Source organism: Pongo pygmaeus, chromosome 9 (assembly GCF_028885625.2).
Source record: "Pongo pygmaeus isolate AG05252 chromosome 9, NHGRI_mPonPyg2-v2.0_pri, whole genome shotgun sequence".
Classification (NCBI taxonomy): domain Eukaryota; kingdom Metazoa; phylum Chordata; class Mammalia; order Primates; family Hominidae; genus Pongo; species Pongo pygmaeus.
The window spans coordinates 93,767,569-93,795,293 of NC_072382.2; the positions used below are offsets into that span (position 1 = coordinate 93,767,569).

Here is a 27,725-nt window from a genome sequence, read left to right on the forward strand (position 1 = left end):
CTGAATGCCAAAAAAACTCCAAAACCAAAAACAAACAAAAAAGCAACAAAAAAACCCTCTCTCCAGTTCTAGCTTGTTAGCTTTTTCCAAGCCTTTGGGAGCTTGCCTTACCAATCAATGAGTCAGAAACCTTGACAGTTTCTGCAGTAAGAAACTGTCGGGGAGGAATGAAGCTTGCACACTGGGTGATACCAGAGGAAGATTTGACCTGTACTTAGTACACTTCAGCTTTATTTGAATGTGTTTTTCACAGTCATTAGAAATCAGGCAAGTTTTTAAAGTCAAACATTAAAATGACTTTGCATTTTTAAAGTGAAGGTTGCAACACTTAGCATGAGAAGAAAGCTAACAGACAAACCCAAAAACAGTTGAAATGTAGTGGAAAGAACTGAAGCAAAAACATTCTCTTCCTAGAGACTTTAAGATCTTCAGATGCGCTAAACATTGAAAGATGATCATGTGCCCATCTATGTAAGTCAAAATAAAATGAGACTTTTTTGAAATATTATAAAACTCAATGTATGTTGAAATTAAAATAGTGTGTTTCTAGATTTTATGATTGCAGAATTTGGCATTAATCCATGGAAGCTGCCCTGTCCCCCTCTCTGCTTTATTCATGTCCTAACAATTTGTCTGCCTGTTGGAGAATCTAGCAGAGCTATCTGTTGCCCTCTGCCTTTTAACTCTGAGCAAGACATTTTCGTTGTCTTGTCCTTGGCTTCCTCAGCGGTACAATGAAAGATAGTTTATACGTTAAATTTCAGGATGCTTTCAGGAACATGATTTTATAAATAGCTCTGTGAGGTTGGGGAGAAGGAGCAAGGTCAGAGAGTTTAAGTGTTTTGCCCAGGGTCCCAAGACAAACAGAAATACAACTCAGACCTTCATGTTCTGAGTGTAGTTCCTTCAGCTGTATTGCGTGGGTTTTGAGTTTTTAATAAACTCTAAGGGCATTGTGTTGGGTGATGGACAAAAATATGCAAATAAATGGAGTACTTTTTTGCTTCATTATTGTTTATTTGAGTAAATATTCATTTGAATGTTGCTATTATGCCTACAAAATGTATAATTGTTTTATTTTTTAGAATATTAGCACTTTGGAAGGAAAGGCTTTAAATATCTGATAAACACAACAAATATTGAATAATGTGAAGTATTTTAATGAGTTCCCATTGACTTTAGTTTGCAAATTATGGTAATGGAGTAAAGGAAGGGATTTCTTGTTAGGGAAATTGACAGGAGTAAAGGGGGGGAGGTGTGTGTGTGTGTGAGAGAGAGAGAGAGAGAGAGAAAGAAACATACATTTACAGCTTTTCAGATGTTATTTAATGCTATACACAGTTGTTTAAATGTTAAGAAAATAAAACCTGTAATGAAATACTTTATCATGTCAGATAAAATATATAATTAGGAGGGCTGTTTGAGATAAATTTCAGCCTATCTTTAAGATGTGGTAGATCAAGAGTAATTTAACATGATTTAGCACTGCTATTGCACAGTTAAGTATTATCTGTGGTTGAATAGATAATGAAATGCAGTGCATATAAGGTATGTTTTATTTCTTCTTCTTTTTTTTTTTTTTCTAAATGAGTTTCATGAAAACCTCTCTGAGGTATTAAAAGTCCTTTCCTGATCTGAATAAATATTTTCTCTTCAGGCAGGTCATATATTATAGTTTGTTTAACAAAATAAAGGCTTGTGGCAGAAGCACATGAAATGCAGATAATGGTAAAATAACACTAAACATAGCCCCTCAGGGCAGGTGTGGAGTGTTATTTTAGCAGTAAACCCCTTCTTATTAAAGTGTCTGTCATGGGTGTTTTGGAAGCAGCTGACCTTCTTTCTTACAAAGTGGCTATGAAACCACATCCTGACTTCTTTTCCTTTATCATGGACTTAGACACTCCAGAACTGAGGTACTAACCTTCTTGTCTTTGGCTTTGTGAATGTCCTAACACAATGTAGTCTAAAGTAAATGAAAAACTGAATTGGAACTCAGATTTTCTTGTTTTTTAAATGGAATTTTCTGGCCTATATTCTTGAGACCCACTCATTTAGAATATTTGTTGACTAAAAATAGTTTTGGCATATAATCATGGGGATTTGTAAGTGGAAAAATAATACATTAAACAATAATACATATATAAAGTACTAAAGCTGGGATAAATTAACTTGACTAAAGGGCCATGATGTTTTCTTAAGATAGCCTTTTTCAGTTTAGGGTTCCTTATCAAATCCTTCTGCTTCTTATCTATCTACTCCCCTCAATTATATCTCACACACGTTAGCTACAAGAGCCATCATTTTCCTGAAGCAGCTCTTCCATCATGGTGCTAACCTGATCATTAAAGGAAAAAGCAGGCAGGGAGGGGGCTCCTGAAGTGCCCAAGTTTAAAGTTCATGGTCTTCATTTTGACATTTAGGGCTTGTGCTTTGTTCACCCTGTGTATGAGCTTCCTCCAGTTGAACTAAACCGGGTCACTGATTCTTTCTCAGACAGTTCTTGCACTTTCCCACATCTGTGTTTTTACTTCCTCTGCTCCCTCTGGATTTCGGGCCAAAAAGATTCCAGTTAATCATTAGAATTGTTTCTGTCTTCTGTGATCCACCTCAGGTGAGAACATAATAACATGGTGGGTAAGAGCCTAGGCATTGGAATTAAATATACTTAAGTTGGAATTATAGCTCTACCACATATGAATGAGAACATAAGCCAAATACCTTAATTAACCAAGCTTGTCCAACCTGCCTTATTTTGTTGTTGTTCTGTTTTGTTTTGTTTTAGGCTTTTAACAGCTTGAAGACATGGTTTTTGGTTTCTGTCTCTAGTGATAAGCAGAAGAGAGGGTTGAGGAAGGGGCTTTACTGGCCCAACCAGAAACAGAAACTAAAAACTCATGACTGTATTCTCTCCCTTGAGCACCCTCAAACCTCAGTTTTACCATCTGTAAAATGGAGATAATGATACCCACCGAGTTTATTGCGAGAATAAAATAAAATAATGTGTTTAAGGCATACATGATCACAATATCTGGCAACTGGTAGGCACTTAGTAAGATACTATTTATTGCCTTCTATTCCATAGAGTTCCTCCATTTTCTTGCTCCTACATAGCAATTAGTCCCTGCTCTGTGTCCTCATAGCCCTTTGTTTCCTTGCTTTATATTATTTGCCATGTTATGTTAGTTTTTCCCTCCCTTAAGTTCCTTGAAGTTGATCTCTGCTAGGTATTTCATAAATGTTGGCTGAATTAAATTTAGTTGCAGAACCAGTGTACTTAACAACAGTGGGGTTTAAGTGATGTCAGCGTTAAAAAGTAGAAATTTTAGATAATTGATGGCTCCAAGGTCATGCCAAGAACCCAAGCGCCATATTTTTGTGTATAAAAACTGGAAAGCAAGCTGAACATCAGCAGAATAGAAGGCCAGATACTTATAAGTCCTACCCAAATGACTGGGGAGGAATGAAGAGGTCAAATAGCTGTCTTAGGTCATTCAGCTGCTTTGCGATTCCACATGTGGAATCATGTTAATGGTATTTGGGCTTCAGCACCATTGGTCTGATCCGTTGTAAAGTTACAAATATTTATTATAATAGTGATTCCTGTGTGTTTCAGATTCTCTTTCAGTCATATTAGTAATTTAACTCTCTGACTTACCCCGGAATCATTGAAATTCTAGTATGAGAGAGTCAAGGATTCCAGTAAAGCAGCAGCTGGCCCTGGGACCTGGGACCAAGAGGGAGGTTTAGTAAGTCATCAGTGTCCATCCAGCTGTCTCTCTGCACCTTGCCTTCTTCTCTTCTCTGTACAAGTGTGTTTTCTCTCAGAATCCCATTATTTGGTGGAGAATTTGAAGCTGCAAGTCCTGTAACATAATCAGAATTCTCCAGATTCTAGCCTTGATCAAAAACTAGAAAAACCATGAAAGTTTTTTTATAAGCTCTAATTATGTTCAAATTATTCTCTCTACTTCTGCCTCATAAATATACGTCTTACCTTAAAAGCATTTGTTTTTTTCTCCGTGAAAACAGTAGCAAGGCATTTTTGAAGGAAGGGTGGGATGTTTGGTACTCTCCTCAGTTATATCTCATACACAGGAGCTACAAAGCATTTATACTCATCCTGAAACATCTCTTTAATCAAGGCCCTTCTTTGATTCCCCCTCCCCCCCCAGCAAAAGCTAAAAGGGAGAAAAACTTTTGCATTTTCTCCTCAGTTTAAATAGATTACAGTTGGTGAGAAAATTGAGGGTGAAAATTGAATTGGTAAGCAATGTAGTTGACCAGTATTCAAATATTTACATTTTGCCATGTCTTGTCATTTAAAGTGCGATCATGAAGAAGGGAGACTAATGACTTAAAGCGGGAGGCTGGGTGTGGTGGCTGGCTCACCCTGTAATCCCAGCACTTTGAGAGGCCGAGGCAGGTGGATTGCTTGAGCCCAGGAGTTTGAGATCAGCCTGGGCAACATGGCAAAAACCTGTGTCTACTTAAAATACGAAAATTAGCCAGGTGTGGTGGCATGCACCTGTGGTCCCAGCTACTCAGGAGGTGGAGGTGGGAGGACCCCTTGAGCCTGGGAGGTCAAGGCTGCAGCCATCCATGATTGCACCACTGCACTCCAGCCTGGGTGAAAGACTGAGACCCTGTCTCAATAAAAAGGGAGAATAACATCATTCCATTTGGTAGATCTTTAAAAGTAAGAGTAATGCATTTTTAATTTTAACAAAATTAAAATTTAATGAAATTTTGCCTTATGACTTGACAGGTTCCACTTTTATCAGGATCAATTTTATACCTTGTACAAAAGAGGCTGATCTATTGCCTAGGGTTTTTTTTTCTTTCTTTTTAATTTTAATCATCTGTAGTGGGATTCCAGAAAATACTGTCAATAAAGAAGTGATTCTGCCCATGAGTTAGGAGGGCACACCCCACTTGCAAATAATGCCATTCATTCATATCTAGCTTATCATTCTTTCCCTGGTAGAATGTGGAAACACTACCTGGAGGAGAAAAGATAGCTGCCTCAATTATGGAAGACGCCAGTTGAAACAGCCCCAGGCCAGCATATGTGAAACCTGTTCAGAGTTTCTCTCTTCTATGGGTGAAGAGCTGACTCAGATAAGAATTGGCCACAATTAAATTAGGCTTACATGAGGGAATGTCAGGCTGGAGGGACTGCCCTGCGTGTTCACCATTGATGAGACCTGTGGAAATTCTTGTCCAGAAGGGACAGGTGTCACCACGATCTTGATGAGCTCTGCATATATTACAAAGGAGAAATGCTTACTACATTAAATGTCTGATGATGTCACCACAATGTCTGATGATGCCACAGCAGGAACATTAGACATGAAACCATCTCTGTCCTCTGCTCACTTTGAGTATCTTTGGGAGTTACCTGTAGTCCATTTGTCCCCATCTTATGTGTTAGATCTATCTTCTGTTGGTCTACATGAGAAACCTAACACTTGTTTTTGTTAAAAAAATAATAATAATAATAATACCCACCTATCTTTTCCTCCTTAGACACTGAATGTATTCAAAATTCCTAAATGATTTCAAATTGAAGGTTTCACTCTTTGACTTGTTATTTAGGTTAAGTGGCTTTCTTGACAGGCAAGAGTTTTGCAGTGGATTAGATGATGGACAGAAGGTGATGTATTGTAATTATTGTGCATGTCCTTGGGTTTAAGTGAGGTAATTGTATGAAATTATGTAGTCAATACATACTCCCTCCCACTTTCATTCCAAAAATATTGGGGCTCTGCCGTAAAGCTCAGGTGTTCTGCACCTTATATAAAAAACCTTAAAAGTACCATCCCTAAAGAAGGCTTGTTTAGAAACATATATATGTTTTTTTTTATTTTGAATTGTGTAAAAAAAAGAAGAAACATGTAAAATTGACCATCTTAGCCATTTTTAAGTGTACAGTTCAGTAATGTTAAGTATATGCACTTTTTTTTGCAGTTGTAGGTTAGTGGTTTTGAGGTGGCCTTAGTCTAGGATCAAGGGGACACTGTGTGTCACATCAATTATGAACATGTTATAAAAGGAAATTGAAAATGAAATTAAAATGGAATCAGTGGAGAAGGAAGAAGGAGATATATTAGGACAATCATTCCAAAATCAATCCCAAAATCAAACAGACACAACAAAGTCCAAAGTTTCAAAAACATCAGATTGGTATGCATTGACTCCTATGGATTTTTTTTTCAGACTTTCAGCCCCTTTAATTAGGTCAGAATGGCAGGCAAGGGGTGGGGAAGATGGTGCTTCTTGAGCTCCACTCAGCAACTGGTCACTTCTCATCCTCTGGCAGCTGGATCATGCTGGGGTCGAAGCATGGTTCCATGATGAGAAGGTCTTTGGCCTCTCGGTATTTCACAAGCATCTCAGCTCTGCAGTGGGCCCACTTTCGCATCCTGTAATCAGGCAGATAGGCTACAAAGGTGCTGCCAAGGACCAGGACAATGGAGACGCCAAAGAAGAAGACAACTCACATGTTCCAGATGTCCAAAATGGGGTCCTTGTCATAGCAATGGGAGTCTGGGTTCTTCTCATAGAAGTTCTTGTCCTCAGGATCTGGGTCCTCCTGCCAATGTACAGTCAGTTCCGGGGGCTCCTTTCCCACCACAGCAGACAGGGCGACCACAGTCCTGGAGAAGCTGGATTCCCAGCGGACGTGGGTGGCCAAGAGCCTTTGCGTTGCCACTGCCGCCAAAAGACCGGGAGCGCTCAAACTTAACAGCCCAGCTGCCATGACAGATAGTCCTACAGGGTCTCCAACTCCTATAGACTCTATGTGGGTTTTATAATACAGATGATAAAGATTTGATGCCTTTACATGAACTGTAAAGGACAAAATTATACAAATAATTAATTTATCTGCTTCATGTTTACTTAGTGGAGAGATCAATATTATGATGGCCTAGAACAGAACTGGTTTTTTTTGCCATTTTTAATAAAACCAAATAACCAGAAGGTATTTGATTAACAAAATCAAATAATCTAAAACTATCAGATAATTTTTCTTGATGGTCTGGTAGTGAAATGTTGAATCCAAGTAAACTCGAGTAGGAGAAGTAGAGTCCTAGGCTATATGACTTTTATCTAAGATTCTGTGAGAGGATGGCAAATAAGCATGTTCTTTGGTCTTCCATTAAAACCCTTTTAAAATATAATAGTATTATAACCACTTACTTTTGGTCTGGGGCTTGGGCCCTCATTTTATCGTTGCCATCCGCCAGCCTGTGTGACATATACTCAGCCCTCAGAAGCATTGTTTTACTTCCCTGGTGAGGCTGCTGCTGTAAACATCCGCTGAAGTTCCTCCCTCTTAATATCCCTGACTCTAGAAACACAAACCTTTAGTTAGCTTAGATAACATAGCAATGATGTGTAAGATCTTGCAACCTGGTAAGAACTTATTCTGTGTTAGCTATTTGCTACACTGTTTCCCAATTCAACAAATATTTCTTTAATGCCTGGTACTTGATCTTGCAGAAATATGTGTGAGGCAAAGGGTAGTTGATGCCTGAATTTCTGGTTCAGGACATTTAGTCTAAGTAATTTTTTGCCAGTTTTATCATTTGTTCTTTCTCCCAAAAATGTAAAAGTAATGGAAGGATGGTATTGTTAAGCCACATAAGGCTGGGAGCTAACATTTTTCTTTTTGATCTGGAAAACAGTTTTTTTTTGTTTTGTTTTGTTTTTTTTTTTTTTTTTGAGGTGGAGTTTCCCTCTCATCGCCCAGTCTGGAGTGCAATGGTGAGATCTCGGCTCACTGCAACCTCTGCCTCCTAGGTTCAAGCCATCCTCCTGCCTCAGCCTCCCAAGTAGCTGAGATTACAGCTGCCTGCTACCACGCCCGGCTAATTTTTGTATTTTTAGTAGAGACAGGGTTTCACCATATTGGCCAGGGTGGTCTTGAACTCCTGATCTCAGGTGATCCATCTGCCTCGGCCTCCCAAAGTGCTGGATTACAAGTGTAAGCCACTGCACTTAACGGAAAGTAGTTCTTGAAAACAATAGTATAGTCTATTGGATTATTCAAGTTCAAACCTCGAAGTACTTGTTGTACAAACTTTTCTGGTGCTAAATTCCTTATTAATATCATTTACTCTTATAACATTTGTTGCCAAATCATGGGCATTGAAAAGCACGTTTCTGGGCTTACATTTATAATGGCTGAATGACATTTGTTCATAATGGTCCAATCACTAGAGCCTTTTCTTTAGATTTTTTTTTTAAAAACGAGGAAATAGGAAAGGCATGTTAAACACAACGATAGAAATCTATTCTAAAAGAAAATTCAGATCTGAACTCCTTGGGTGGAATAGTTTGGTAAAGGTTAAACAAACTTTCCCTGACTCTTGTGGGGCATTAAAATGAATTTCATCTAAATTCTTGTCAGCTTCCCTGTACAGCTGCCCTAAACATCTGCTGTGGATGCTCAAAATTGCTGCTTTCCCCGCTTCACAGTTTACATATGCTGTGTAAACTATTTATTTGTAATACATAATTAGTGGCAACGTGTATACTTGGTTTTTAACTACATATACTCAGGGGTGGACTAGAAGAAAACTATCTACTTACCTACATGGAATGAGGCTTCTTAGTTTAAGGCTTGTCAAAGCAATGGTCCTATTTCATTTGCAGAAGTTTTTGATATTAAGGAGAGGCATTTAAAATCTGTTTAGGTTATTGTAGTTTGGGGTAGAATTATGGGGATTGTGCTTGGTTTCACAGTGCCGGGCAGGATTTGACAGCCGCTGTCTCGTAACCATGCTGCAGAGTAAAATGATTTTCTCAAAGCCATGGAAAAGTGAGGCCACGTGAAGGCCTGGGAGGCTGTGGTCCTGGTAGTCATGCAGAGAAAATTATGTGCGCCTCTGGAGAGGAGGTGGCCCTGTGTTGACCTGAGAAGGTTAATCTTCTGGGGTCTTGATTTTGTTGGCAGAATAAATGCTTCTGTAAAGAGTGAGATACAAGTCAGGTTGGCCAAAAACTAGAGAACATTAGTCCTTGGGAACAAACGGGGATTCTAGCTGTCAAGGTGACTGATGGCCTTGCTACATGCAAATAGTTCCTGGAGAAATCTTGGTTCTACCACCAAGAGGTGATGGATCGTTAATTCTCTGTTGTGGGTGGGGACCTCAGAACCCAGTCAGGTTTACATTGTAGGGATGAAAGTCATCCCAGCTCCAGTAGAAGAGAACCCAATTTCTAACCTCAGCCATGCAGAGCTGACCTTGCCTGGAGCATGATCCCCGGAACCTCTCAATGGCAGCAGAAGAGCTCTATGCAGTGTCTCAGCTATGTAAAAATTCCTTTTGGGAATTGTTTTTTTCTATTAATATATCGTTGGCTCTATCCTTCCCAATATAGTTGAATTAGTTCTGCTAATCTAGGGTTTCTCAACTTCAACAGTATTGACATATTAGGCATGTAAATTCTGTGTTTTGGGGGCTGTCCTAGGTAGGACATTTAGTAGCATCTCTGGCCTATATCCACTAGAAGCCAGCAGCATCATTCTCATTGTGATAACAAAAAATGTCTGTAGAGATTGCCAAATGTCCCATGGAGGTCAAAATTGCCCCTTACTCTATGGGAAAACACTGATCTAATCCTATGTTTTCTTGGAGTTTCATAAGACATTTGTAGTTCATTAAACAACAAATATTTATTGAGCACCTACTATGTGCCCAGTAGTATGTGTGTTTTGTGTGGGGTAACTGATGTCCAAAGAGAAAGTGCCTTTCTTCATTTGGTTTATAGCCAAGTTAGAGTAACAGATATTAGTTAAATAGTCTTACTAAAATATATTTAGAATAATAGTAAGTATTGCAAATGAAATGTTCTATGTGCTCTGAGGACACATAACAGGGGCCATACCTAATCGTGGAGATGACATAAATCTGCCCTGAGGAATATGGAAGCTGCAGTGACTCTGTGCATGTTTTTATAATGGGAAATCAGGGAAGAGGAAGCCAGTTGAACTTGGGAAATGTGCAGACTCCTGAGGTGGGACGTGCTCTGCTAGGATCAAAAAAAGGCCAATGTCACTGGAAAGCAGAGAGTGGCTTGAGATAAGCCAAACAAGAAGCCAGGGGCCAGGCGCGATGGCTCACGCCTGTAATTCCAGCACTTTGGGAGGCCAAGACGGGCGATCATGAGGTCAGGAGATCGAGACCATCCTGGCTAACACAGTGAAATCCCGTCTCTACTACAAATACAAAAAATTAGCCAGGCGTGGTGGCGGGCGCCTGTAGTCCCAGCTGCTCGGGAGGCTGAGGCAGGAGAATGGCGTGAACCCGGGAGGTGGAGCTTGCAGTGAGTGGAGATGGTGCCACTGCACTCCAGCCTGGGCAACAGAGCAAGACTCCATCTCAAAAAAAAAAAAAAAAAAAAGCCAGGCTCAAATTTGGCGGAACCTTTTCAGCCACAGCCTTGTCAGTTTTGGTCTTTATTATCCTGAAAACATGGGAAAGGCATTGAAGTGTTTGTGCAGGGCTAGGATTTGTGTAGGTTTCAGCTAAGTGGCTGGTTGGTTGTAGCAGGAGTGCTATGGAGGGGATGAGAGTGGAGATGTCAGACTGGTAAGTGGCTTAAGGCTATAGGGTTGCTGTCATCTTTTGCACAGTCAACTGATGCTTGGCCCCTTAGTTGTTCTCTCATTCACCTCATTGGCTGTGAAGTGTAATCTGCTGTGGCTCCATTGCCTTAACTGTATTTGAACTCATTGAGTTCATATACATTCATTTTCTGTTTGAACCATCTGCATTGGATTGCTTTCTCACTCTGGCTTTCAGTTTCAAAAATGATACCAGGATCCCAAAGAGGGGATTGGAGGAGCAAAACAAGCTGATTGTCCTTGGTAACCTCATTTCAAGGATACAACATGTTCTAGGAAGTCACTTCATTGGCCATACCTTACCCACCCCGAGTTCTAATTCTTCCAAAGATCCACATTGACCTGTTGTTAGGAAGACTCTGTGGGTAGTCCCATGTGGTGATTGAAGGGGTGACCTTGGTCTCATTAGCACTGAGTACTAACTAATCCAGGCATTGTGGGCTTATATGCACCGGTCAATAATAAGTAACTTTAATGGGGACAATGGGAGAGCTGAAGGAGCCAGATTTGCATTTTGCCTTGTTAGCTAAGACGCAGTTGTCAAAATTTGGGATGTGCAGCAGGATTTGCGGAGATTCGGAAGACTAGTTTTCTCTTAGGATGAGCTCCATCAACTGGCTTTGTCTTAGTCTCTGTGGCAGCACCTCTAGGGGGCAGCATTCTACTTAGGCCAACTCTGAAGGGCTGGGCGATCTCAAATAGATCTCAAATAGACACCTGGTCTATTTGTGGTTGCCTTGGGATAGTAACTCTGTCCTGGACCTAGAATGTTAGGCTGAGGTTGCTTATGCTGAAATAACTAGCTGGAGGTTCTTGGACACTTTCTTTAAGGCGTGTCTACAAAAATGTCTACAAATGTCCCGTCCCTGTAAGAAAATATGTTTTCTTAAGTGAGTATATAAGAAGAGGATCCCACTGACTCAGGATTCTGCAGCCTCGGGCTCTTTAGTGGAGATGGAGGGTAGTTGAGAGCTGTCCCTGTTGACCTGTTCTTAGGAAGAAAGACTGTGGGTAGTCCCATGTGGTGATTGAAGGGGTGACCTTGGTCTCATTAGCACTGAGTACTAATCCAGGCAATGTGGGCTTATATGCACCTGTCAATAATGAATAACCTTAATGGGGAATATGGGAGAGCTGAAGGAACAAGACTTGCATTTTGCCTTGTTTGCTAAGACACAGTTTTCAGTGATGGTAATATCAGGAGACAAGACTGACAAGATTTCTGGATTGTCAGCAAACTTTTAGATTGTATTCCTTGACCCACATGCACGCTCTTTTAAATCCTTGGAATGCTTATTGCTGCCTGTTTCCAAATAATCTTCTTTTTCTCCTCCCATGTTATAATTTCTACCTCTCTGCAGTATGTTCATCCTTCTATTAATATATGTTAAGCTGTTTGGTTTCTTCTTTTCCTTTCTGAGTTCATTCAGATTGCTGCCTGAAATACTATTTTAGAGTCTCAGCCATTTTGTGATATATTGTTTCTTTATTTCTTGCATAATTATTTTCTCCCTTCTCCTTTCCTGGTACTCATCTGCTCATATCCCAACCTTCATGAAGCCAGATATAGCTAATATTATCCCATTTTAGAGAGCTGAGTGTGTGTTACTCTTCTCATTCAATTCATTTTAGCAAGTTTTCATTGTCTACCTACCATGGATGAACTCAGTGTTGCTGCCTTACATTCTTGGGGGACGTTTAGCCAAATAGACAAGCACGTACAAAACCACCTGCTTGAGCCTGTGTCTGCGTTGTCTAGGGCAAGAACTGGTCCCATGTGTAAATGTGGTAAGATTTGGAACTGAATTATTATTCTCTCATAAGTCCTCCACAAACTTCAGGATGTCTTATCATTTATCACATCTTTTTTTGGAGTTTCCATTCTTCGGAAAATGGTTACGTGATGCCCCTTCACCTCAATGATGTATGGCAGCTCTGCATATGCCCACGCCTCCCCTCCCTACCATGCACTGGCTTTCCCCTTGCCCTGTGTTACCATCTGTTTCTCAACAGGAAAGGGGTGCAACAAGGGAAGGTCCTCTATCTTCTGCTTTCCTGTGTTCCGATTTCACTTTGTAGATTCTCTTTTCCTTGAAAGAGACTCACTTTTAAAGGGGAATGGCAATTGGGATGGCTAAAAAGATGTTAACTTTTGGAAATATAACAGATGGCAGGAACTTGGCAGAGCAGTAAAAATCCATTGTGTCAGACTGTAGAAATCAGAGGCTCTCCAAGCACTTTTTTTTCTGAACCGCATTTTGCCCCCCGACTATTGGAATTAACACTATTTATTTGTTCCACTTGAAATGATTTGGCCCCTTTTCTCTTCCAAGCTGTTTTTCCAGAGTAAATGCTATTACTAGAAAAGGTTTTCTTTTTTTTTAAAAAAATTGTAAGCATGAGAGAATACTAATATATTTACCCTTTGGTTTCTGTCAGCGAGGCCTATAAGAGAAAAAATGAAATCATGCATTTTTCTGGCACATTTTTTCAGACAGCCAAGCATAGGAGCAAATTATATCCTCTCCTTACTTTTTTTTTTTTATCTTATACCATGATGAATTTCTTTCTCCAGAGAGAGAAGCGATTTTTAAAAGGCTTGAACAACATGCTAATCTTTCCTTCTGATAGCCCCTGGTTGAATTACTCCTGAATTTGAAGCATTTACTGATGAAATGATACTTGACATTAACCAGTGTTGTATGGAAATATTTCTAGCACCTGGGGAGAAAATAAAGGAGGGTATTCATAACACTGCCGCTGTGTGGCTGAATCTTCCATTTTTCTCAGAACCAACTTGAATTACTCTTGCTGCATGCTGACTGACTTCTTTCCTAAGAGACCACTCTTAGACAGGAAGATTTGCACCACTGGAAAAAGTTAGAATTTAGAGTATTATTATAATGAAAAAGGTTGGGTTTTGGTCATGGTCTACTTGGCTATTTGGCAGAACCAGCTGAAGGCTTTGGTTTGGGATTTTTTTCCCTTGTGCAGAATGACAAAGGTGATATTATATCCCTGTAAATAAAATACTCTTCTTGTTATAAAGCCGTACTTAGACTTAGAGCTCAGGGTAGACAAGCAGAGTTTTCCACAGAGAGTTGAAATATGACCTTGGCTTTTGGTTTTGTATCTCAGGATATTTTTGACTTGGCCAACTACTTTTGGCCATTGACTAAGTAAAACTAGATAAGAAAAATTATGAAAATATATGGATGATTATTCAACCTTGAGAAGATTCTTCTCTTCGTGTTAGACCTTGTAGCTCACAGAACTGTGCAAATTCTCTATTTGCTTTTTTTCTAGTGGGAAAAAATGTTTAGCACAGCAAATTATGGAGCAGTTGTCTCATTCTTCAGTCGAAATGTGGGGATGTGTTTATATGACAAGTATTAGAACAGTTTCTTCAGGGATAACACTCAGCTTAGTTAACATGATAATTTGTACCCTATGATATGGTGTAGGAGGAAGGAGAATAATGAGTCTTTAGAATCTTGGGATTGATTATACCTCACTTCCAAAGCTTTCCAGGCAGCTAGAGCCACAGTGTCTAGCTTAGACTCAATGTTGCCCCAACTCTATTTCACAAAACACTCTTTCTTTAAGACTTTGCAGTATAGGTATGGGGTATAGGGGGAAAGAAAGGAATTCATGATCAAATAGATTTTTGAAATTGTACATATTATATCCCTTGGGATCCCAAATTACATAGCATGATTGTGCATGTAACAAGTATTTACTGAATTCTGACTATGCACCATGGAACTTTATTTCTAATAGTAAAAGTAGACAATAGGTGCTGTAGCCCTCACTTATCCATGGTTTCACTTCCCAAAGTCTCACTTATCCACTGCCAACCGCAGTCCCAACATATCAAATGGAAAATTCCAAAAATAAACCATTCATAAGTTTTCAATTTCATGCCATTTTGAGTTACCTGATGAACTCTCAGTTCATCCCTCACTGTTCCTCCAACATCCTGCTGGGTTGAGAATCCTCCCTTTGTCCAGCATGTCCATGCTGTGCATGTTTTCCGCCCCTTAGTCACTTAGTAGCCGTTTTGTTATCAGATCACCAATCCTGGTATTGCAGTGTTTGTGTTCAAGTCACCCTTACTGTGGTTAATAATGGCCCCAAAGCTCAAGAGTAGTGATTCTGGCAATTTTGATATGCTGGAAAGAAACTGTACACTGCTTCCTTTAAGTGAAAAGGTGAAAGTTCCTGACTTCATAAGAAAAGAAAAAAATGTTGAGATTGCTAAGACCTAGAGTAAGAGTGAATCTTCTATCCACGAAGTTGTGAAGAAGGAAAAAGAAATCTGTGCTGGTTTTGCTGTCACACCTGAAACTGCAAGAGTTACAGCCACAGTGTGTGATAAGTGCTTAGTTTAGATGGAAAAGGCATTAAGTTTGTGGGTGGAAAACATAAACGGTAACACATCCCGATTGATGGCAGTCGGGTTTGGTTTCAGGCATTCACTGGGTGTCTTGAAACGTACCCCCCTCAGATAAGGCTGGGGGAGGGCACTATATCTACTGTGCTTTCATATGGAGATTAAAAAGTGGAGTAAATTTTTAGAGGTGACGCAGGATGGGAGATGAGGGAGGTGTATTTTGGAGCATATTAAAGGCTCCAGGAAGTTCTACCTTAAGAAACCTCTTTATCTTTGTTCAACTAATGTTTCCTAAAGAGTATTTTAGTTGCCTGCCTATACAGAATTAGTGTGTCATGGAACACAGTTTGGGAAATAGTGGGCTAGCTATTTCCACAGGGTCTCTATGTTTTATGATTGTAATTCCTAATTGGACTGATGTTCATTTCATCTTCTCCCCGGAGCCTGCTGTAGAGTTAATGGTGTATGCCGACTAGCCCAGTCCCCCTCACCAAAAATTGATTCATTTTTTACCATTTTAAGGCTGTTTGTTAGATACTATAAGAAGAAATAAAGCCCATAACTTTTCTTCAAGGAGCTTATGGTCCAATGTATACTTTAAAGATACACGTAAGTAACTAATCTAAGGAAGACAGTACTATCAGAAAGGTAGGTAGAAATAAAATACAGAGAATATTTAGAGCAGTGGTTCTCAAAGTGGGGTCCCAGGACCAGCATCTCTTCAGAACTTGTTAGAATTGTAAATTCTCAGGCCCCACCCCGGATCAACAGAGTCAGAAACTCTGCAGTGGTACCCCCAAATCTGAAATTTAACAAGCCTTATGATGTTTCTGATGGTCTCTAGAGTTTAAGAGTCACAGCTTTAGAAGAAGTGGTGCTCACATTTGAATGGGGGATCTCCAAAATAGCTTCATAGAATTGGTGGGTGGCATTTTATCTAAACCTTCTGAGTAAAACTTGTAGGTGCAGATGGGTAGAGACCTGCATTCCTAAAGGAGGCAAGAGCTGTCAGAGTCAAATTCACAGCGGAGATCTTAGGTCTAGTTTTAGCTTTTTTATAGGCAAGCTGTGTGACCTTGTTCAAATCACATAACCTGTCTCAATCTGTTTCCTCAATGGTTAAACTAGGGTGTTGGGGCAGACAAGCTTATGATCCCTTTGGCTGTAAAACTCAGTGACTTTACAAGGGTTTGGCTCAGTATTTCATTATGTAATGTGAATAATGGCATAACCTAAATTATTGTGATTCAAATACTTAGTATATTATCTTACACATTCTCTAGCTACAATGGTTTGTATTTTAAAAAAATAACCTGCATCAAACCCTTTTTCTTCTTTTCAGGCAGCCATTAGCATCAGCCAGGGAGTAAAACTTTATTCCCAAGTATGTCATACGAGCAGTCTATAACTGATTTCAGGAGCAAGGACCCAGAACATAAAGTAGTGCCATGAGAATGGTAATTTGAGTGGTATCAGAATAGGCTGCTCTAGAAGATAGGGCTAAGCAGTATCTGGCTGTTCTGGGACTCATCATTGCAAGGAGAAATCTTGCTTGAACTCCCCAGGAATTAAATGATAGGTCTAAGGAGTAGCTCCCTAATGCATCTGTAGTTTTCGGAGTTTGAAAGTGCACACACAGGAATTGGAATCGATTACAGAGCTCTGGCAATAGCTTTTGGCCATGTCACCATGCACAGGACCTCTCTGTGGCATTGACTCTGACCCCTGGCACAAATTTGTGATCTGTGAAAGGGTAGCTTTCATATTGGGTGTGGTCCCTCTCTGGACCCTTTATCCTTACCTCAGTTTTACTTGTTTTTTGTTTTGTATCCCTGCTTCTGAAAACCTTAATAATTATGTCAGTTAATATTCATGGAATATTTACTATGTGCCAGACACTACGTTAAGCCTTTTACCTGAGAGTGGGAACTCTTATACTCCCCATTTTAAAGATAGAGAAACTGAGATTTAATGAAGCTTTCAGTATTAGCCCCAAAGTCACCCAGGCACTAGATGGCAAGTCCTGGATTCAACTCAGGTTTCTCTGACCTTTGAGGCTAACATAGTTTTCTTCCTTTGTTTTTAGTAAAGAAAGGACATTCTTTCCTTTACCTTTGATGTGTGTTTTTTTCTACCGGAAAATAAAACGTAGGGTAGGTTGTAAATTTTACTCCCCGTCTTGTGATTCCCAGATTTTGTCTTCTCTAAAATCTGCCTTTATTAATGATAATAGCTAACAATTATATACAATGTGCCATGAGGTGTTTTAAGTATTTTCCATTCATTAACTCAAATCCTATTTGGTAGGCATTATTGTTCTCATTTTATAGAAGAATAAACTGAGGTGCAGAGAGGTTCAATAGCTTGCCTGGGTTGTAAAGCTAGTAAATGGCATAGATAGGATTCAAATGCAGGCAGTCAAGTGCCAAAGTGCACGTTCTGTAACCATTGCATGCTCTGCCTTTGTGTTGGCATTGGCTCTGGCACTGCATACACCGGAGCAGAGACTGATCTTCCATTTGCAGTTTGAACACGGGTCACCTTCCTCAAGGACTCCTGTCAAGGGGACTCTACATTGACTTTGTTCTTTGCTTTACAGCCTAACATAGAAAATTTCTTGAGTACCGTCCCAATTTGGCTAACAAAATCCCCTCAAAATAGAAAAGATAGGAAGAGAGGGAATGAAAATGAAATATATTTTTAAAATACCTTTGGTAGTGTTCAGAAGTTTCACCAATTTAAGCAGACCAGATTAATGTTGGCAGAAAACAGCTTTGTCAGGTTACCAAAGCAAGCATAGGTACCCTGCAGAGCCAAGGCTGTCCTAGAGAGGTAGTCTCTGTGATTGCTGTTCACTGCCCCCAAGGTCTCTGGTATTTATTCATCCATGGAAAGAAAAATCTGCATGCCCTTCTGAGTCCCACAGTAAGATCTATCCTAACAGAGCAGAAGGGCAGAATGGGGAGGCACACCAGGAATGCCTCTGAAAAATAAATGTCTCAAAGTTTGATGGCTTGATGATCTCTTTGGAGATTATATCAAAAATTATTGATTATGTTAGTAAGTTGTAGAAAATAGGCTCTGAGGTTGGGAACTAAGTGCTTTCTTTAAAATAATCTAGAAGCAGTAGAATAAATCAATGTGCGGAGCATCTAAAACACTGTAACTATCATATTGGCTTCACAAATAGCTTGGCTTCAATGTGGAAAAGGCAATATTATTTTTTAAAAAACCTCAACAGTTGTCTTGGCATGCTAAAAAGAAAAGAAGACAAAATTCGATTCTATTATTTGCTTTGCAAAATTTTACAACATTCCTAGCTTCTAGCACTCGTTTATTTCCTAATCAGTGGGAAAACTGCAAGGCTTTTTAAAATAATTTGTGCCAGATAGGGCTTTTTTTTTTCCTTTGCCACAATAAAGATACAAAATCCTTAAAAGATATTTTGTTTTCAACAACTGAATTTGACAAACTTAGCCCTGCTCAGTTTTTTGGTGGTAGGTCTAAATTTCAGTACGTGATAATACTACTCCACTTATGCTTGTTTTGAAATATTTTCTATTTGCATTTAAGACCACTGATTTCGGTTTATAAGAAAACAATTCCAACAATGTATCTTGCTGAAAGAATAACTCACTATGCAAAAGCACCAATTTTTGAATAGTTTAATGATACATTTTCATATTATGACAGCATTCTTTGCCTTGAAAGATTCACAGAAAGATTTGTAAAAGTAACTATCCCCTTAGGGCACTTTAATGTTTATTTATAAACAGTTAACTACTTAGAGGAAGAAATAACACCAGGGAGAGTAATATGGTGTCAGAAAAGGAAGATGACTCCAAAATAATGATAAACCACAACTCTAAAATTGTAATGTAACTCAATGAAAACTAATTCAATTGAAGCGTGTTTCAGTTTGGTATTAGCTCTGAACCTGGGAAACTTGAGTCCTGGCATTAGGGGTATCTCTTCATTTTATGGACCCTAGTTTCTTCATCTGTAAACTCAGGAGATTGGAACAGATGATCTTTAAGGCTCCTTTGAACCTGTATAATTTCTTGATTCGGTTTCCTGAAGTAAGATGTGCTTTTTGTTGGGGAATAGGAAACGGAGCATATTAAAGGCATCTGAGCCTCTGGTTACATTAGTACTTAGGGTTCTGTTCAACAAACGAGTGTTGTTTGCTTCCTGTGTGGTGGGTGCTGTACTGGATGCTGGGAATAGAGTGATGTACTTCTCATCAGGTTTCCTTAAGTAGAAATTCAAAGTGTGAATGAGGGGGCAGACTCAGAAAAGTTCAGTTGAACTGAATTTTTCATGGGGGAAGTTTTCCTCTCTGATGACCATGGAGTCTAGACTCCTTGGGCTAAGGATCGGCAAAATTACTGTTACAGGAAGTCTTCTCAGCACAGAATAGTGAGTGGGAAATAAGGCAGAAACTTTATTTGTATTTCTCTGGAGCATTCTGGGAGTGATCCCAGTATTTCACCTTGAGAGAGTGTAACCTAACCTTCACATTCCCTTACGAGAGACTCGCTTACTTCACCATGTTCACATGTCCACAGTGAGCCTAAAAATGTCTCCACTGCTTTGGAGCCTTTTGAGATGATGAAATAGAGACTCCCGAGGCATACAAAATACTATTAAAGCTTCTGTTAGTGTACCTCCGTGATCACTACAGAGAGGTTCTTTTGCTCCCATATTTCAGCTGACTGTGCTCCACAAAGTAGACACCCCAATCACACTGTGGGCTTTGCCACTCTGCTAGGTAGGACATTTGAACCTACTGCATCCAGAAAACCCCAAATTTATCATTTTCTTAATAAAGTTTCCTTTGAAATGACCAGCAGCCCAATGATGTCTTTCTAGGAACTTACTGAGCAGGGTCACCAGCGGCCATCTGACTTGGTCCCTGCCCTAGTTACAAGAGCTGCTGTCCACAGGCTGCCTGTTCCACTTACTTAGCATATGCAATGTCTCTAAAGAACTGCCTGTGAAATTAACTTCCTTTATAAACGCTTACTCCCTTTTTCAGCTTTTCATTTTTGCTGTCTATTAATGCCTGTAAAGTCCCTAAATTAAACTTGACTTTTTCTATCTGTAACTCCATGTTTTCTACTGGATACTTCAGCAGATGATAGCAGCAAGATATCTTACATTCCCAGGCAGAACCAGCATTTGCATGCTCAGGGTTTCACTTCAGGAGAGTCTCCTGTAAGGTGGAGCTGAAAAAAAAAAATAGGAAAGCCTTGTGGGGTATGCAGAGAGCCTGAGCTCTAATCTAGAGTCTGCTAGACTCTATCAATGACTATTAAGTTTAGACAGTTTCCACAGTTTCATGACTACGTGGGTTAAAAGATAAAAACTTTTTCCTATTTTAGCCAGTAAAATTAATCAAGGAGAGGGGAGAAAGGAGGTATTCAACAAGAAAAAGTTAAGTCTATTTAGACTTAACTAATAAAGTCTAGATAGGAAAATGAGGTTTTATATTCTCATTAACAAAAAGGTTATAATAATATGTGCCTTGCTAACCTTGGATATGAAAGGGTTTTATAAACCATATAATTTGTAATATTTTAATATGTTAAACTCCTGCAGGGTTTTTTTTTTTCAGTTTGCAGCCAATAATTAGAACTACATTAAAACCAGAGAGGAGATAACCAAAAAGATATGCTGGGGGCAGGGATGGGTTGTGCTTTTTAAAATCAATGACATATGTTGACTATTTCATTAGAATTAAATTATGTCATATATGCTTCTAGGATCCTTAATTATTTCATTCTTGCTTGCAGGTAATTTTGAGAGAGTGATTGTGTGATGGGGAAAAGCATGGATTTTAGAGAAAGATTAAGATCCTGCTTTGCTACTTGCCGTCTGGGGAACATTGCTTGGGCAAATGTCTCAACTAAATAGATTAACTTCTCTGACCCTCAGTTTTCTAATATGTCATTGGGTAAAATAGTACCTATTACTTAGGATTGTCATGAAGATTAAATACAACAAAGTGGAAAAATGACTGACACAGTGCCTACATCATTGCATGCCTGCAAAGAAATTCATTTTCCATCTCCTCTCATCTTCACGTTCCCTGTAAACGAAGAAAAGGAGAATGTCAGGGGCTTGCAGAGTATAAGACTGTATGGAAGAACTCATATTTGGGGGTTCTAAAAATCTGATCCTTTGGATATGAATAGACAACTTTTTCTTGTTGAATACCTCCTTTCTCCCCTCTCCTTGATTGATTTTACTGGCTAAAATAGGAAAAAGTTTGTATCTTTTAACCCACATAGTCATGAAACTGTAGAAACTGTCCAAATTTAATAGTCATTGATGAAAGTAATTGGAAGTATCTCTTGTAATTTCTTAAGTTTTTCTTGCAAGTAATCACTCTTACCTCCCTTGTTCTGAATAGTTCTGGATATCACTCCAGTCATATAGCTCCTTAGGGATTATTGTCTCTGCTTTGTAACTTGACACTTTGTTCATTCTCATGGCGTTGCATTATGCATAAACCTTGATCAGTTTAAAAGTAAGCACAATAAAAGATGGTAATACCTTGAAGCATTTTTAAAAGATTATAATTATAAAAGTAATTATGTAACTATTGATGAACAATGTTCATTGAAGAAAAGTTAGAAAATGCAAATATGCCACCAAATCCCAAAACACAGTTAATCCTTTTTAAATATAAAAATTCAGTTGCACATATAGAAGTTTGTATAATAATAGAACTCATGCTATATATACTGTTTGATGACCTTTTTTCCTTAGCATTACATCTTACTGCATCTGAAAATGGACATCTTTTATGTCTCTATTTTTAATGACTGCATACTATTTTATTTTATGAATATACCATGAATTATTCAGTCCTCTATTGATAGGCATTTAGCATCTCTTCATTTTTTTTTTTTACTTTAAACTGTGCTATAACAGATAATTGTCTAAATGTTTCTATAGGATAATTACTGCAAAGGCAGTTCTAAGTCAAAGGTAAATGCACTTAAGGCCTCCAATATATCTCTAAATTGACCTTCAGAATGTAAGAAATCTTGTACCAATGAACAACCCTGTCAGTAGTATAAAAGTGTTATTTAAAACAAAGTGTCACTTGAAAACAATTCTTACAAGATTGGGCTAAATTCTAGTAATCTTGAGTTCCTTATTACCTAGTAGTGGCAAGGTTTCTAATTTTTTCTTATATTGCTGTTTTAGTAAAAAGATTTTATGATAAAGTTTTAAAAAGCATGGCTTCCTAGTAGTTATTTCCCACTCTCCCCCTTCTTCTAGGATGGTTAATTTATCTTTTCTCTCTCTCTTTCTTCCCTCCAGGATGGAAGTATGATGTGATGGATATAATTATGGGACACTGTGTGGGCACACGGCCTCCTCCTTGTTGCCTCATCCTCCTGCTTTTCAAGCTTTTGGCCACTGTCTCCCAGGGGCTGCCAGGGACTGGACCCCTGGGCTTCCACTTCACACATTCCATTTATAATGCTACCGTGTATGAGAACTCAGCAGCAAGGACCTACGTCAACAGCCAGAGTAGAATGGGCATCACCTTAATAGATCTATCCTGGGATATCAAATACAGAATAGTGTCCGGAGACGAGGAAGGCTTTTTCAAAGCAGAGGAAGTCATCATTGCAGATTTCTGTTTTCTCAGAATAAGAACTAAAGGTGGCAATTCTGCCATATTAAATAGGGAAATCCAGGATAATTATTTATTGATAGTAAAAGGTTCTGTCAGAGGAGAGGATTTGGAAGCATGGACGAAAGTGAATATACAGGTTTTAGATATGAATGATCTGAGACCTTTGTTTTCACCCACAACATACTCTGTTACCATAGCAGAAAGCACACCTCTAAGGACTAGTGTCGCCCAGGTGACTGCAACAGATGCAGATATTGGTTCCAATGGAGAATTCTACTACTACTTTAAAAATAAAGTTGATCTCTTTTCAGTTCACCCCACGAGTGGTGTCATCTCCTTAAGTGGTCGATTAAATTATGATGAAAAGAATAGGTATGATCTGGAAATTTTGGCTGTGGACCGGGGAATGAAACTGTATGGAAACAATGGAGTGAGCAGTACTGCAAAGCTTTATGTTCACATTGAGCGCATAAATGAACATGCCCCAACAATCCATGTAGTCACTCATGTTCCTTTCTCATTGGAAAAAGAGCCAACATATGCAGTGGTTACAGTTGATGACTCAGATGATGGAGCCAATGGAGAGATTGAATCTGTTTCCATCGTGGCTGGGGATCCTTTAGATCAGTTCTTCCTGGCTAAGGAAGGAAAGTGGTTGAATGAGTACAAGATTAAGGAGAGGAAGCAGATTGACTGGGAGAGCTTTCCCTATGGGTACAATCTCACTCTTCAAGCAAAAGACAAGGGATCTCCTCAAAAATTTTCAGCATTAAAGGCAGTCTACATTGGCAACCCCGCAAGAGACACTGTCCCTGTTAGATTTGAAAAAGAAGTGTACGATGTGAGCATAAGTGAATTTTCACCTCCTGGTGTCGTGGTTGCTGTAGTAAAATTAAGTCCTGAACCGATAGATGTGGAATACAAATTATCTCCTGGTGAGGATGCAGTGTACTTTAAAATTAATCCTCGGTCGGGTCTGATTGTTACAGCACAGCCACTGAATACTGTTAAGAAGGAGGTTTATAAACTGGAGGTGACAAACAAGGAAGGAGACTTAAAAGCACAAGTCACCATCAGCATAGAAGATGCGAACGACCACACCCCAGAATTTCAGCAACCACTGTATGATGCTTATGTGAATGAAAGTGTCCCAGTGGGAACCAGCGTTCTAACAGTTTCAGCTTCTGATAAGGATAAAGGAGAAAATGGGTACATCACCTATAGTATCGCTAGCCTGAATTTGTTACCATTTGTCATTAATCAGTTTACAGGTGTTATTAGCACAACTGACGAACTGGATTTTGAATCTTCCCCAGAAATTTACAGATTCATTGTTAGAGCCTCTGACTGGGGTTCACCGTACCGCCATGAAAGTGAGGTCAATGTGACTATTCGAATAGGAAATGTCAACGACAACAGCCCTCTCTTTGAAAAAGTGGCTTGCCAGGGAGTTATTTCATATGACTTTCCGGTTGGTGGTCACATCACAGCGGTCTCAGCGATTGATATCGATGAACTTGAACTTGTAAAGTACAAAATCATTTCTGGAAATGAACTTGGCTTCTTTTATTTAAACCCAGATTCTGGTGTTTTACAGCTTAAAAAATCACTGACAAATTCTGGCATTAAAAATGGCAATTTTGCCCTCAGAATTACAGCAACTGATGGAGAGAATCTTGCAGACCCCATGTCTATTAACATTTCAGTCCTACATGGGAAAGTGTCTTCAAAGAGCTTCAGTTGCAGAGAAACTCGTGTGGCTCAAAAGCTGGCAGAGAAACTACTCATTAAGGCAAAAGCAAATGGGAAACTGAATCTGGAAGATGGATTTCTTGACTTTTATTCAATTAATAGACAGGGACCATATTTTGACAAGTCTTTTCCTTCTGATGTGGCTGTAAAGGAGGATCTGCCAGTTGGTGCTAATATTCTGAAGATTAAAGCCTATGATGCCGACTCCGGCTTCAATGGAAAAGTGCTATTTACAATATCAGATGGAAATACGGATAGTTGCTTTAATATTGATATGGAGACTGGGCAGCTTAAAGTCCTTATGCCCATGGATCGAGAACACACAGACCTCTATCTCCTTAATATCACCATCTATGACTTAGGTAATCCACAGAAATCGTCATGGAGACTGCTGACCATCAATGTGGAGGATGCTAATGACAATAGCCCAGTTTTTATTCAAGACAGTTACTCAGTTAACATTCTTGAAAGTTCAGGCATTGGTACTGAAATCATTCAAGTGGAAGCCAGAGACAAAGACTTAGGTTCTAATGGTGAAGTGACTTACTCAGTCTTGACAGATACACAGCAGTTTGCCATCAATAGCTCAACTGGAATCGTTTATGTAGCCGACCAGTTGGACCGGGAATCCAAAGCCAATTATTCTTTGAAAATAGAAGCCAGGGACAAGGCAGAGAGTGGTCAGCAGCTGTTTTCAGTTGTCACTCTTAAAGTTTTTTTAGATGATGTCAATGACTGCTCCCCAGCTTTCATTCCCAGTAGCTATAGTGTGAAGATTCTTGAAGATCTCCCTGTTGGCACTGTCATTGCTTGGCTTGAGACCCATGATCCAGATCTTGGATTGGGGGGTCAAGTGCGCTATTCTTTGGTCAATGACTATAATGGGAGATTTGAAATAGATAAAGCAAGTGGTGCCATCCGCTTGAGCAAAGAGCTTGATTATGAGAAACAGCAGTTCTACAACCTTACTGTGCGGGCCAAAGACAAAGGGCGGCCTGTCTCTCTGTCATCTGTTTCCTTTGTTGAGGTGGAAGTGGTGGATGTCAATGAAAACCTCCACACTCCCTATTTCCCAGACTTTGCTGTTGTTGGATCTGTAAAAGAAAACTCACGCATTGGAACAAGCGTGCTGCAGGTGACTGCTCAAGATGAAGACTCCGGAAGGGATGGAGAGATCCAGTACTCCATCAGGGATGGCAGTGGTCTTGGAAGGTTCAGTATAGATGACGAGAGTGGTAAGTATAATATTTTGTGCCAAGAGTGTTGTTTCACCTCTTTTAAATGCTCAACAATGGAAAAGTAAAGGGATGTTAGGGCACTAAAATAGAATGACAAATGAGGTTGCATTTGGTGCAGAGATGACGCACATAGATGCTTTTTCTTAGAATGTTCTGGTTTGTTAGAAGATCTGTTTATAAACTAACAGCCGTGGTTTCCAGTGGGAGTCCTGGTTTGTTTTGTTTTGTTATTTTCTTGCTCAGCACTACTGCTACCAGGTCATCTTTTGAGAAGCCTAAGTAATTGTCATTTCTGTTGATTGTACTCCTGACCCTCTCTAAATGAAGGACTCTGATAAAGTAAATTACATTTGAATTGGCTTTAAGTTAGAAGTGTGAAATGGATTTTCAAATGGATCTTATATAGGAATCTTTCCCTTTACAGTAAGGCTTTGCAGAAGTGATATTGCATTAGTTGCTTGGTCTTTTATCTTTCATGGGTTCATCTGGTCCTTGAACAATGGGCATTTGCACTCTGTAGCTCCATTAATATAAGGAGTTGTGCTTCTACAAATGTTTTCTTAATGGAATAAATGAGTCTTGCTATGAATTTTATTTATAAAAATTGATTTTAAGAATTTATTTGTAAGGAGATATTTACAAAACATTAAAAAATATGGGGCAACATTGTTCTAGTATTTTCATCGCTTCTGACTTAATTTTTAAATTATTCATTCATAGATACAGATACAGGTTTTTAAAAATACTTGTTATTGTCGCTATTTGTCTTTAAAATGTTCATGTGCCTGGACACATGCATGTCTTTGTGTATGTGTGTGTTTCTGTTCCTTTGTTAGCACTGTGCATTTTTCTAGATTTTAGATTGTAGACATCTCAAGTGAGGGCCTGTGTCTTCCCTATCTTGTTTAAATGATAATATTAGCACCTTACCATTTTCAGAGCACATTTACATACATTAGATACTTGTCCACAATATTCGTAGAGTGCTTTTTTTCCCTTAGTCAGCTCAAGCTGCTGTAGAAAAATACCACAGACTAGGTGGTTTAAACAACAGACATTTATTTCTCATAGTTCGGGAGGCTGGAAGTCCAAGATCAGGGCAACAGCACAGTCAAGATGAAGGCCTTCTTCTGGGCTTGTCAACTACCAACTTCTTGCCATGTCACATGCCAAAGAGAGCAGGCTTTGGTCTTTTTCTTCCCACAAGGGCACTAATGCCATCATTAAGGCTGTACCCTCATGACCTCATCAAAACCTAACTTCGTCCTAAAGGCTCTATCTCTATATAGCATCACATAGGGGGTTAGGGCTTCAGAGTATGAATTTGTAGGGGACACATACATTCAGTTCATAACAGTCCCAGTGATGATGATGATGATTAGAACAGGTGGTAGGAAGGTATCACTATAGACATACTAACTGTATATCCACAATACCAGAAAAAATGATTTAAGAAACTATATTAAATATTAGGTAGCAAGAAAGCTACATGTACCATCTCAAGTTTAAACTATAACTTTTGTATACATAGGCTCTAATTATGGCCAGTGTAAATTATAAAATTGGTCTCCATGGCTATAGTAGATTAAAAAGTCAATATTAGGAAATTCCACCCCTGACTTTGCCACATACTGTATGTTATTATGTATTCCTTATAATTTAGTTGGAATATATTTCTGCCTTTTAAGTACAAAATGTTAAAAGAGGGGAATTAGCCTCTACCGAGTGCCTACTCTGTACTAATACTTTACTACTAATAATAATGAGTTCATTGAGTACTTACAATGTGCCAGACACTGTACAGAGGGTTTTATAGACAGGTCTTATTTAATTCTTCCAACAGCACCATGAGCTGGGGCTGATAATTACCAACCCATGAACTGAGGTTCAGAGAAGACATAGAATGTGGAGCCTACTTTCAAACTTAGCTTTGTGTAACTGCACTATACCTTGCTCTCACTCATCTAAAGATAAGTTGGAATTTCCCTGCATCTACCCAACTACACTGAAATTTGGTGTTGAGCTAAAATCTGTAAGTCAATAAAGTAT

At 39.1% G+C, this 27,725-nt stretch overlaps 1 protein-coding gene and 1 pseudogene across 8 annotated transcripts in view; one reads left to right on the top strand and one right to left on the bottom strand.

Moving 5' to 3' along the window:
• The window catches only part of FAT3 (FAT atypical cadherin 3), a 675,042-nt gene that overhangs the window by 109,197 nt on the left and 538,120 nt on the right, over positions 1-27,725 (top strand). For all 8 annotated transcript variants that reach the window (XM_063671321.1, XM_063671320.1, XM_063671318.1 and 5 more), the window contains exon 2: positions 22,365-25,673. In XM_063671321.1, the coding sequence (XP_063527391.1) occupies positions 22,382-25,673 (3,292 nt within the window). In that variant the 5' untranslated portion in view covers positions 22,365-22,381. The remainder of the gene's footprint in view (positions 1-22,364; positions 25,674-27,725) is intronic.
• On the bottom strand, positions 6,302-6,763 carry LOC129008724 (NADH dehydrogenase [ubiquinone] 1 beta subcomplex subunit 11, mitochondrial-like; annotated as a pseudogene).